Source organism: Biomphalaria glabrata, chromosome 17, assembly GCF_947242115.1.
Source record: "Biomphalaria glabrata chromosome 17, xgBioGlab47.1, whole genome shotgun sequence".
Lineage (NCBI taxonomy): Eukaryota > Metazoa > Mollusca > Gastropoda > Planorbidae > Biomphalaria > Biomphalaria glabrata.
Genome location: NC_074727.1, coordinates 24021843 through 24035506, shown reverse-complemented (window position 1 = coordinate 24035506; position 13664 = coordinate 24021843). Strand labels below are relative to the sequence as shown.

Here is a 13664-nt window from a genome sequence, read left to right as displayed (position 1 = left end):
AAAGAAGGTTGACAGATCTTGTGTGGTGCCCCAAGGGTTCAACAGACCAAGAGATATGTACATGGCCTGATGTCTTTTAATGATTGATCTAATTGTTTTATAAAGGGTCAATCTCTTATTAAAAGCTTCAAAAAAAAAAAAAAAAACATTTCCGTAAAAAAAATAACAAATTCCTCTAGTGAGGTGTTGCATGTGCTTAGTGGAAGTCTGCCGTTTACGCGTTAATATGAAGAACTACTTATTAATTGTTATTTTAAATTATGTTCCACTTATATGCATACTAAAGATTTTTTTGTAAATGTAGTAGTTAGTAGGACAGAACGTACTTATTTAGAAATACAATTGCAAAAAAAATAATTTTTGGACAAAAATATAAAACCGTTTGCATAATTGTGTTCAAAATATGGCAAATAGTTATCTCCCTTACTAAATAGCCTCCAGTGTTTGTTACTATTAATAGTGAATAGTTGTAAAAATGTTTTATGATAAAACTGCTTGCACAATTGATTTTAAAAATTAGATTTTTCGCTTTTAGAAAAGAAAAAAGCAGCAGTTGCATCAGAACTTTCAATGATCTGAAATACTACGATGTCGGATTTTCACTATCATTTCTAGTTTACGAGATCGGACAGACACAAAACTATTGGCAGCTTTTCCCCTTCAGGGAGTCAATAAAAATAAAACTTAAAACTGGCATTGATATCTAACTAGATCCTGCTCTTTTAAAAGTGGAGAACTGCATTGATCTCTGACTTTATCCTGCTCTTTTAAAAGTGGAGTACTGCATTGATCTCTGACTTCATCCTGCTCTTTTAAAAGTGGAGTACTGCATTGATCTCAGACTTCATCATGGTCTTTTAAAAGTGGAGTACTGCATTGATCTCTGACTTCTACCTGCTCTTTTAAAAGTGGAGTACTGCATTGATCTCTGACTTCATCCTGCTCTTTTAAAAGTGGAGTACTGCATTGATCTCTGACTTCATCCTGCTCTTTTAAAAGTGGAGTACTGCATTGATCTCTGACTTCATCATGCTCTTTTAAAAGTGGAGTACTGCATTGATCTCTGACATCATCCTGCTCTTTTAAAAGTGGAGAACTGCATTGATCTCTGACTTTATCCTGCTCTTTTAAAAGTGGAGTACTGCATTGATCTCTGACTTCATCGTGCTCTTTTAAAAGTGGAGTACTGCATTGATCTCAGACTTCATCATGGTCTTTTAAAAGTGGAGTACTGCATTGATCTCTGACTTCTACCTGCTCTTTTAAAAGTGGAGTACTGCATTGATCTCTGACTTCATCCTGCTCTTTTAAAAGTGGAGTACTGCATTGATCTCAGACTTCATCCTGCTCTTTTAAAAGTGGAGTACTGCATTGATCTCTGACTTCATCCTGCTCTTTTAAAAGTGGAGTACTGCATTGATCTCAGACTTCATCATGGTCTTTTAAAAGTGGAGTACTGCATTGATCTCAGACTTCATCCTGCTCTTTTAAAAGTGGAGTACTGCATTGATCTCAGACTTCATCCTGCTCTTTTAAAAGTGGAGTACTGCATTGATCTCAGACTTCATCCTGCTCTTTTAAAAGTGGAGTACTGCATTGATCTCAGACTTCATCATGGTCTTTTAAAAGTGGAGTACTGCATTGATCTCAGACTTCATCCTGCTCTTTTAAAAGTGGAGTACTGCATTGATCTCAGACTTCATCCTGGTCTTTTAAAAGTGGAGTACTGCATTGATCTCAGACTTTATCATGGTCTTTTAAAAGTGGAGTACTGCATTGATCTCAGACTTCATCCTGCTCTTTTAAAAGTGGAGTACTGCATTGATCTCAGACTTCATCATGGTCTTTTAAAAGTGGAGTACTGCATTGATCTCAGACTTCATCATGGTTGTCACAGATTACATTATAGAATTGTTTGTACATTTCACTTTTGAAAGAAATATAAGCCCTCGACATGAGTCTCGGGATTTAATCCTCAAATTTAGACACTTGACATTCAAGTCAGGATTTACCCAAGGGACGTAATTAGTATGTTTGAAATATATTGGTTGATTTGAATTTAAACAAAGACATTTTTTGAAAAGAGTTAGCGCCAGAGAATTGGCGGTAGTAAGAAAGAAAAGCGCAGTCGATAAAATAATGTCCTTGTAGACAGTCACGTTTCTAAGAGCTCTGTTTGAAAAGCCTTTGTAATATGTTTCATGCTCATTGATTTGTAATTTGTACATAAACTGTACTTACGTTGTATTTAATAAAGTTCCAGAGTTTTGTTTTAACAAAAAATTGTCAATTGTGATTCTAGATCTTCATTTTTTGTTAACTATTGAATTCAAGTAAAATCCCCGGCATCACAACACATCGTGACATCATACCATCTGAATGTTGTGACATAGGTCTTCTAAAAGTGTGGTACTATATTGATATCAGACTTCATCATGGTCTTCTAAAAGTGTGGTACTATATTGATATCAGACTTCATCATGGTCTTCTAAAAGTGTGGTACTATATTGATATCAGACTTCATCATGGTCTTTTTAAAGTGTGGTGATGATTTAGACTTGATCATGCTCTATTAAAATGTTGATACCAGAACTTGCGATCTATAGGGCAGATGATGTTAAGATGTTTCTTTGGCCAACGGTTAATGAGCAGGGTGTCTTACTTGCACCAACTTAAATCAGGTACCCATTAGAGTTGGGTGGAAGGGGTGCCCTAAAATTCCAGAAATTCCCAATCCCAGTCTACAATGAGATTTGATTCCAGGACCCCAGGTTAGAAAGCCAAGCGTTTAATCATTCAGCTACCGTGCCCAAAACAATATTTATAAGCCGAGAATAATGTTAGTTGACATCATATTTTTTCTTTCTTTTGTACTGATGGCCTACCTCTTACTTTTAAATTTAAAAAAAAAAATGTTAGTGCCTTCCCATGGGCCACTTTGATTCCTGTATGTATAAATGAGGGACAAGTCTTGGGGAAAAGGTTTCTGTCCAGCCTTCAAATGCTCTGCAAACAATGCTGTGATGCAAATTTATCCCCAATTTAAAATTCTTTATCTAGATTGGAGATGGAACTATCACAGCTTGGTTAGATAGTCAGGTTGTTTTTTCGACTCTGCCACTTGCTAATGCCAAACAAAAGATCTAATCAAGGTTTGAAATCTAACTGCAATCATTTACTTATGCAGGAATATGATTAATCATAAAAATAACCCAAGACAAAAAATATTCTATTCAATGACTGCATACATTACCTCTAATCAGTCAATGAGGAAAAGTATAATCTAATTAAAAGCCTTGATATTACATTTTTTAAATTTTATGTAAACCCATCAAGAATTCAGTGCAAAAATATTATATGTTTAAAAGCATCTAGCCTCAATGTCTTCGTTGGCAAGAAATATAATCAATTTTGATTTTAAAAAAAAAAAGAAAAACAAAACTCACCAGATAATACACAAGAATCTATTACACAGCAAAACAAAATAGTGATATAGGGTTGGAAAATGTTCTTGTGAAACCATGCTGACATCACTGTATTAAAATCTGTATAACACAGCACTAGGTGTACAAGTATATATATACACACACATGTATATTGTATCTAAATATACATCTCTATAAGCCTACACATTGAGATCCCAATGTCTTCTAAGATCACATCTTCATCTTGTGCAAGTTTCTCGAATAAATAATATAACAACTCTTTGCCTTTTGTAATACTTATTATAAAATCATATACCGGTACGTAAAAAAAAGTAATTTGAAAATCTATACAGATGGATTATAATAAAAATGATGCAAAAGAAAAATAAATCACTAAACAATTGATAATCATATGTATTACTTGCTAGTTGTAATGTACAAATAATTTACCATGCAAGGAATTAAAGTTTATTGAAATCTAAATCTATAAAGACAAACAGTATGAAAGAAAAAGGATCAAAACATATACTACTAGTACTTTCCCTGTAAGCAGAGGCAAGGAGAGTATTAAAGGATGCAACCGTCCAAGATCTTTCAGAATTGGGCGGGGGAGGAGGAGGAATGAGGAAGTATCACTTAAAAGTATACAAGTCACATGGCCAAGAACTAGATGAGAAATGTAGCCTAAGCATCTAAGGGAGGTAAAGATGGTAAAACTGTTTCAGAATTCTAATTTTTAATATGAATTTAAAATAAATTAATTGCTAATACATGGACATGGACTAAATGACTTGATACAACACACAACATATGTTGACATCAAGGGGCACACTGGAGGTTTGAAAGCATTTACCAATTTTATTTTTGTCTTAGTAAAGAAAAGACTTTACATTTGAGACTCCACATTAAAAAAAAACAACAAAAAATAATATTGTGCATTCTGTTGAACATGGGAGTTCCTGGTTGGACATCTAGTCACAACTGTGATAATAACAGGAGCAAACACAAAGTTGTGAGGATCAGTCACACAAGTATCAGCCCTAGAACATGAGTGAACTTGTGTGTATAAGCATAAAGATCCTGAAACTTGGCCACATTTATATTTACTTCCATTTTTAATTTGCTCAACATTTGGGGCAGACACTCTTGTAAACACCTAATGATGAAGTAATGAGCTTTATCTGGCAGATCACATTTGTTTACTTACCCGGCAGATCACATTTGTTTATATCTTATCTGCTAAGAAATGCTTCATTTACTAATCAATCAATTTTAGGAAATTCTGTTGGGATTTGGCAGATTAACCTTACAACTAAAAAAACCTAAAACAATAGTTGATGACAATAACAACATAAAATAAAAAACTCATCAGACCATTAGTGTTCATATGCTGACAAAAATCACCAACAGGTAAATGCTTTAAATCATTTGACGTGTATATAATCAAGACCCAAAAAAAGAGGAAAAGACAGTATAGGTGTAGTGATCTGCATATAAAATGCGTAATATTTGAATTAGTTTTAGACTGTTGAGAAACGAATGTATGGTAGTATGATCTAACAACAAGTACATCTTTAATTTAAAAAAAAACAAACAAATATTTACTATTTATGCCTATATGACTACTTACAATCTATAAAATGGAAAGAATGGCTACTTGTTCATAGTGAACAAAAGTAAAGCAAGTAAGTCAATTCTTCTGAAACTGTACTTTAACTGAGAAGAAAGAGTTCACTAGCTAGACAGTGTGCCAAGCAACTCTTGTTTGTATGCATTCATAAATATTTTAATATTTTAAAACAGATATAAACAATGTTGAAATTTTGTTCTCAATACTCCCCAAGTACTATATAAAAACAGGTTATAAAAGCCCCAAGTTTGATTTTCTGCTGGTATTCACAAAATTATGCATACAAGTATATTAATTTAGGGATAAAAAAATGGCATACAAATGTTTAAGCTTTCTCAAAAGACATATGCTTAATAGACATTTTTATCAAATGTACAAGTCTCTTCAGACATATCACTCTAGCATGAGCTAGATCATAACATAATTTATGCCAAAACAAAATTTCTAGAGCTGTAGCAAATGAGGGCAACAGGCTCAGTTTTAAATTTTTCAAAAAAAGGGAAGGGATGAACTGTGCCAGCCGAAGGGTTAGGATTGGGGAAAGCAAGAACAGACAGAGCTACACTGTGTCCCCCCCAGTGTTAAAGTATGTGCTCCCCTTCCTCATCGTCATCATCGTCGTCTATGTTGGCTTTAATCTCAGCCTCCACTTCGTAGCTAACCACAGAGTGCTTGGCTAGGATTCTCAGAAGGGGTCGTAGCTTCAACCACCACTGCTCCTTTGGTATTCTTTTACTGTAGAGAAAAATATGAATACAATTTAAAAGCAGTTTCTGTGTAGAGTATTTTGTTAATCTTGATGCCTAACACTTTACTAAGTGAAAAGACATGTGCCTATTTAGTTTCCAATTTAGAAACACAACAAAGTCTTGGGTCGTTTTTAACTGTTCTTTATTGTATGTGGTCATGCTCAATGTCTTTTAATCTTTTCATCCAGAACTAATGAATTCGGGTAGGTCATTTAAGTAAATTAATAACACTAGAGGACCTTAAACTACTTGCCACCTGTGTTTACAATCATGGTATTGATTTAAAGCTATTTATGATTACTCTCTATTTTAAAATCTTGGATCAGGCTTTAGTGGGAAACTTTGTAATAAGCTTTAGGAAAGTTCAATAATATTGCATCCATTTGCTCATTATCTAAACTGTTTTGTACAAAACTTTCTCAACAAAAGTAAGAATTGTGAGGTGCTTTTCAGTATTCACATACTTTTAGTAGATTTAATATTAATTCTAAGACCATTTAAGTGTTAGGATATCAAATCTACTGTGTTTTATTGCCTGACATGGCTGTATTAGGGACATAATAAATTATAAATTTAAGATTAATTATAATGACACTTAGGTCATCAAACAAAGATTTTTTTATCTTGAAGTGTCATGAATTCTGGAGAAGATTAACTTTGTTTAATAGCTCTGTGATTAAATCAATCCTAAAAAAACTAAATAAATTCTCCAAGTAAAAATATGATTATGAAAAAAAAAATTATATTTCATTTAATGAAATAAATAATCATAAAGTAGCAAGTTTATATAAAAACTTTTCTTGTTTTTTTTTTAAACAGTTTTAAGAACGCTTATCAAAATCTACATAGAAATAATTTAGCTACACAACTCACTCAAAATCTGTCTCCTCAGCCAACTCTGTAACAGGAGTAAATGTGAGATGTCTCCTCAACATGCCAAGAAGAACCACAGTGTCAGCATTACCTGTTCTTACATTGCCTGAATCAGAGAGTAAAATACGCCTTCTTTTCAACAATTTACCTACAAGTCTGGACATTCATTTTTATAAAATTTTAGTCTGGACCAGTGACAACCTCCCACCAGATCTCAGCTGACTCCTAAAAAACTGCTTAAAAAATAAACTTGTTACCGACTTCAAGCTCTGAACCTTTCTTGTCAATCAATTACCTTGTTTTGACAAGAATCTTGCCTGGTGAGAGGTCGTGAACAAGTCAGCAGTGGTGCCAAAGCAATGTGATAAGGGAAAATACTGGTACTAACAAGTATACACTCAATTTATATTATTTCATATTTAGAGTAAGTAGCACAATTTCCAAAACAAAATTTTAGGAATTTTGTGATTTTGAATGCACACACAATATACACTTTTAAAAAAAAAATATTATCGTCAGCTATGGAAATTGATTAGAAAAGAGAAAACAAAAATGCGATATACCTAGATGGCATATTGCAAAGGACTATAGCAAAATTACAAACAACTTCTTAAGAGGATAAGAAAAATAGGGTACTTTTAAGATCTATTAATATGTGTGATAAATTTTTAGGAAAACAAAAAAAGAATGTATTTATTATTTGGTGAAATGCCACAAAAGTATCTAAGTTATCCACACTTTCTTTGCCCTAATTATCTAATGATGTTGATACACGCTATATCTTCAAAAACGTTATCTACATACAAAGATCTTCACCTTTTTCATCAGTGTATTTCTCCACCATTTCCGACAACCACTCAACTCCTTTTGCCGCCATCTTTGTTCCATAGTTGCGGTCAAATGGGGAAGGGTAACCACCTTGCTGCATGTGGCCAAGCACATTCATACGTGTGGTGAATACCGGGGATCCTTCCTCGGAGAACAGTCGGTTGATGAAATCAGTGGTATAGTTTTCGTTTGCCATTTCATTTCTTAAAGAAGAAAAAATAAATGAATAGGGCAAAAAGCCTATACAAAATTATTTATTAATTAAGTTCAAAGTGAAAAGGTCTTCTTTTTTAAATTGTCCATATTTAAAGAAATTAAGTCAATACACAAAAAAAAAATAAAAATCTCTGCGTATGAATCATAACTTATTAGCATAAAAATCTCAAGTTGAAATACTTCAATATATATGAAAGCAAAATTATTATTCGACATTAGAAAACCTTTTCTAACTCATATGACTCAAGATATAACTCGGCTTTGCAAACTTCCCAAACAATTCTCTGTATCTACGCCTCATTTACTAAACAATTCATCAACTGTAATCTGATGTACTTTCAAATCCTACCTAAGAACTAGACCTCTTTGAACACCCGCATTCTGGATTTTGTCCTTCAAATGCTCAACATCTTGCTGTAGAGATCACAAACAAATACATTTTGTAACAAGACTATAGTGATGAGGGTAGGAACAATCATGTCCCACAGGCATTATCTTATGATCTAACCATAAAGTGAATGCAGTACAAAATATTCCAATCCTTAAAAATGTAGCAAACAATAATTTTAAGCTTATAATGAGCTCTCACCCTATTAAAAAGTAATGGGTAATTTGTAATAAGTCTTTAATATTTAATCAGAACATCAAGTCATTATGAATATAAATAAAAAAGGAAAAATAGTATCTAACCTTAAGATCCATGACATTGAACCTTTCCTCGTAGATGTAAGCAGCATCAGCGCCACTGGCCAAGCCTGCCAGTGTGGCCAGGTAGCCACAGTACCCTCCCATTGTTTCAGCAACAAACACACGCCTCTTTGTACCAGTCGCAGACTGTTTTATCCTATCACATATCTGTAACAAAAGAAATTGAGGAAGTCAGTAGTTTTATTCACCTAATTTATTCTTCTTTCTTTATTCTTCTTTCTGGCACTAAGCTGTGGAGGTAGTGTCTATGCTGAAAAGCAATAGCATTGTGTGGATTTATTTCATCCTCTGCCAATCCCCCTGTCACAACAACAGATAGTATGACGTCACGATGTGTTGTGATGCCGGGGATTTTACTTGAATTCAATGGTTAACAAAAAATGAAGATCTAGAATCACAATTGACAATTCTTTGATAAAACAAAACTCTGGAACTTTATTAAATACAACGTAAGTACAGTTTATGTACAAATTACAAATCAATGAGCATGAAACATATTACAAAGGCTTTTTCAAACAGAGCTCTTAGAAACGTGACTGACTATAAGAACCTTATTTTATCGACTGGCTTTTCTTTCTTACTACCGCCAATTCTCTGGCGCTAACTCTTTTCAAAATGTCTTTGTTTTAAATTCAAATCAACCAATATATTTCAAACATACTAATTACGTCCCTTGGGTAAATCCTGACTTGAATGTCAAGTGTCTAAATTTGAGGATTAAATCCCGAGACTCATGTCGAGGGCTTATATTTCTTTCAAAAGTGAAATGTACAAACAATTCTATAATGTAATCTGTGACATATTACCCCCCCCTCCATTTAGCATTTGTATGGTAATAGAAATGCTCATATGTATTAAAATTATTTAAATATACACAAAATACCATATGAAATTATAGAAAAATGGTTGAGGTAACATATGACAAAATAAAGTCAACTTGGAGATAACAACAATAATAAAAAAATGTAAATGCAGAGAATAAAATTATTGATGACTTTGAATACCTGTCTCACTGTTCAAGTAGTTATGAAAATGAGACAATGCTTGTCATGAACAATATCAAAAGTTGTACAAGGCATAATACTTGGATAAATTAAATCTTGAATTGAATAGGTTACTTCTCTTCATGGTGCTTCATGATAATATTAAAATATGACATTATAACTCATTTGGTTAGTACTAATGTGAAAATGTGTACATGGAAAAATCTATTGCATATGAAAAATTGACATAGAAAAAATAATTGTGATAGTACATGACAATCTTCTGAGAAAATAATACTCAATGTGATATAAACCTCAATATGTGTGAAGCAATGAAAAATTCCAATTGTCTGTCATGTATCTGTACTATTATAATAGTATATATGCAATAATATTCGACCTGAAATAAAATACCTGAAATAAAATGCTCATGATTTAAAAATTAAAATGTCTGATGCATGTCATATGCAAAGATGCTGAAACATAATAAACAAAGTATCTTGAATGAGTGACTTTCCTCATTGGGTTGCTTGGTGCTAAAATAAAAACAACATCTGATATAGAACTCCTGTGGAAAAAGTGAGTAAACAAATTAATTAATTAATTAAATATAACTGGATAATGTTCTTCCTTGACGAGTATGAATGATAATGGATCAAGTGGCACTAAATATGGTATAGTACATATATAAAATGTAAGTGTGAAGTTTAGAACCCTTCTGAGTTGCCGTCATGGATGTGTGTACGCGTTTTCTAAACTTGAAGAAAAGGTCTTTCAGTTTATGAAACTGTTGTCTCCATGTCATATTGATCTCACAGATAATGTCTGATTGAACCACGTTTGAGTTTGTTGAAAATAAGAACTGTCCGAAACCAAAACTCAATTTTCTGGTTGATGAACTTTGACGCTGTAGAACAATGGTAGCAGAATGCTTTGCATTAGAATGTTCAATAGAGCAATGACTGAACATGTCTGAGTTCAATCGGTCAATACAGCAATGTTGAAGAAGTTCATTTGTTCCTTTCTGAAGAAAAGTTGCCCCTTGAGTAGAAGGAGGATGAAACTTGGTGTTGTCAATGTTGTTGCTCTCTGGGTTATTTTCAAATTGCAGTACTGGAAATGTTTCAGAAACACTGGTAAAGAAATCTGCATGGTCTGGAAACACTTTAGTGTCCTTCACTTGCTGTAGTGCTATGTCATCCAGAGTGATGACCTTGGGAATGTCAAATTGATTTGATGCCGGTAATGAAACATCTATCTCAGGAATGGGTGTTGATGATGTTTCTTCTTCTTCCTCAGGAATAGTTGCTAAGCTTGTAAAATGTTCAACTTCTGCTTTGATGTCTTCATTATCTGTTTCATGGTAATGTTCAAACATATGAACATGAAATACTTTGGTTGACTTGTTGATGTTGATTTCATAAAGCAGGTTGGAAATCTGTTTCATGGTAATGTTCAAACATATGAACATGAAATACTTTGGTTGACTTGTTGATGTTGATTTCATAAAGCAGGTTGGAAATCTTTCTGATGATGTGGAAAGGACCTTGCCATTTGTAGAATAGCTTGTTACTCCAATCTGGTAACAGTAAATTGACTTGATCTTCTTGAGCAAAATATCTTGATTTCATGTGTTCATGTAATATTCTTTGACTTTCAATGTTCTTGGTTGTAATGGCTTCTTTAGTTGACTCACATTCTTTCAGATGAGGAATACTTGTATAAGTGGTAGAGTCAAGTTGCATAGTTTTTCTTTTGTCTGGTATAGCCAAAGTTGATTGAATAAAAATTTCTTTGTTATCTGCTTCTGGTTCATGAGACTTGTCTTGATGGACTTCAGTTTGAACAGTTAGAGTTCTTGTATCATTGCTAGAGACTCTGGGCATGTCGTCTTGTTCTTCAAAGTTCAACAATGGACATTCGGGAATTGGAGGTGGACTTATGACCGGTAGGGATGGGCTTGATGTAACTGGGGGTGTCCATGTTGAATGTTCTTGATTGTTGCTGGCTACTGGACTAGTAACTGGTTCTGTTGCTTTCTGCATAGCTTGAGTAACTGAGGTAGCCATGTGATTATTTTGGCTAACTTGTTCAGGTGCCAAATGTTCTTGTTGTCTGGACATGGATCTTGTCATTACTGCCAAACATTTTTGACCTTGCTGTATGGCATTTGTCCATTCAGTAAGTTCTTGAGGAGTGCATTCTTTAACTCCTTCTATGTTTCCAATGATTAGGTCCACTGGTAGATTGGGTGTTACTAATGCTTTTGTTTGACCACTGAAGAATGGTGTAGTAACATAAATGATGGCTTCAGGTAACTTGCTGACAGTTCCGTTGAAGGCAGTGGCTTGGACGTGGTTGCCTGTGAAACGGTTTGCGTGTACGAAGCGTTCATGTACTAATGTGGACGTGCTTCCGGTGTCACGAAGAACTTCCACCTTCTTGTCTCCTACAAAGCCTGGATAAAATTTGAGACCATTGGACTTTGCAATGACTGTCATAGTTGAGTGCTCATTGTAATAGCTTCTGTTATATGAGCTTCTGTTTGGCATATATTGTGGTCTGGAGTCCTGTGAATGACTTCTGTAGCGAGGTTTGTTGTTATCTGGTTTATTGTTTCCAGGTGCTTTGTTGAGATTGTATTGCTCTCTATTGCTGTATCTTTGAGTTGGTGATGTGGGTCTATCAAAATTTTGATTTTTGGAGACTGCCTGTTTTTTCCAACATTCATGAGTTTGGTGACCTTTTTTATGGCAAAATGAACATTCTGTGGTTCTGCTGCGGCATTGAGACGTGAAATGCCCTAGTTTATGACATTTGTTGCATTTGACTTTGTCATCTGACTTATATCTTGCATTTTTGTCTTGAGCAAAGCAGACAAAATTTTCTTCAACAGATGGTTTGACTGACTTGTTTGGATAGGCTGCTTTATATTGTCTGATGATCTTGGTTAATGTCTGTATATCAGTAGGATTTCTCTCTATAATGTAGGATTGAATATCTTCTGAGTGAGCATGGGTGATGTTGTCGATAATAATATGTTGACGCAGAGCTTGGTAACTTTCTTCTATTTTTGCCATGGATACCCATCTATCAAACCACATTGACATATTAGCTACAAAAATTTGAGGATCATCATTTTGCTGTGGCCTTTCATTATAGAATTTCTTTCTATAGTTGGCTGAAGTTGCTCCGTATTGGCGCAGTAGAGCTTCCTTGATATCAGAGTAAGTGCTGCGTTCATTGATGGACAGTTGTGAGCAAATGTTGACAGCTTTGCCAGTCAAAAGGGTGAGGAGTGAGCTCGACCAATGTGCTTCAGGTAGACCGGATGTTGTAGCTATTTCTTCAAATCTTATGAGATACGAGTCCATATTGTCAATGTTTTCGTTGAAAGCCGATATTTTGTTCATTAATCTGTATTTGTCAAACATACTTGAGTGACCTTGAATTGAAATGCTTTCTTTATTTTCTTTATTTTGCCTTTCGAATTCCATTTTTTCTTTTTCATGTTGTCTTTGCTTTTCGGCGTCTTGCCTTTGTTTTTCAGCGTCTTGCAATTTTTTTTCTTCTAATTGCATGCGTTTTTCAGATTCTTGCAATTTTTTTTCTTCTAATTGCATGCGTTTTTCAGATTCTTGCAATTTTTTTTCTTCTAATTGCATGCGTTTTTCAGATTCTTGCTCTTGGTATTCTTTTTCTTCTTGTTTCTCTGCCCACTGGTCTGGCTTTGAAATTTGCTTTTCTTTGGCAAATTCTATTAATTCGAAGAATCGTTGTGTTCTAGCACTGGAAGCCATATTTAATTTTTTTGTTAGTTTCTTGTATTGGAGCAAAATGTTCGATATCTGGATTTTGGCTTTATCTCAGATATAATAATAATATAGTGACAAAGTTCATGAAGCCTCAATTTGCTTATAAATTCTTGACAGTAGACTTGTAGTTACTGGAGTCGTATGATTGAATATATAGATCTATTGAGCCGAGTACTTTTTACTGGTTTAACAGTTGGTTAAATCTGGTCTTCTGTTTACTTTGTGCTGCTCAAATGATTATTTACTGGTCTTCTTTATAATGCCAGTTATTTGATTTACTGGTCTTTTATATTGCCAGTTATTTGCTTTACTGGTCTTTTAATAATGCCAGTTATTTGCTTTACTGGTCTTTTAATAATGCCAGTTATTATGTATATTGGTCTTATTCCTTTTGCCAATTACATATAATAATAGTTTTCGTGAGTTAGACGTAACTC

General features: G+C 33.9%; 1 protein-coding gene across 4 annotated transcripts in view; it reads right to left on the bottom strand.

The window, feature by feature from the left end:
- Nucleotides 1–3450: 3450 nt before the first annotated feature.
- Nucleotides 3451–13664, bottom strand: part of LOC106060056 (ATP-dependent 6-phosphofructokinase-like) — a 37217-nt gene continuing 27003 nt past the window's right edge. For all 4 annotated transcript variants that reach the window (XM_056015110.1, XM_056015112.1, XM_056015111.1 and 1 more), the window contains 5 exons: nucleotides 8412–8576; nucleotides 8071–8135; nucleotides 7494–7708; nucleotides 6678–6783; nucleotides 3451–5790 (listed from right to left, as the gene is read on the bottom strand). In XM_056015110.1, the coding sequence (XP_055871085.1) occupies nucleotides 5637–5790; nucleotides 6678–6783; nucleotides 7494–7708; nucleotides 8071–8135; nucleotides 8412–8576 (705 nt within the window). In that variant the 3' untranslated portion in view covers nucleotides 3451–5636. The remainder of the gene's footprint in view (nucleotides 5791–6677; nucleotides 6784–7493; nucleotides 7709–8070; nucleotides 8136–8411; nucleotides 8577–13664) is intronic.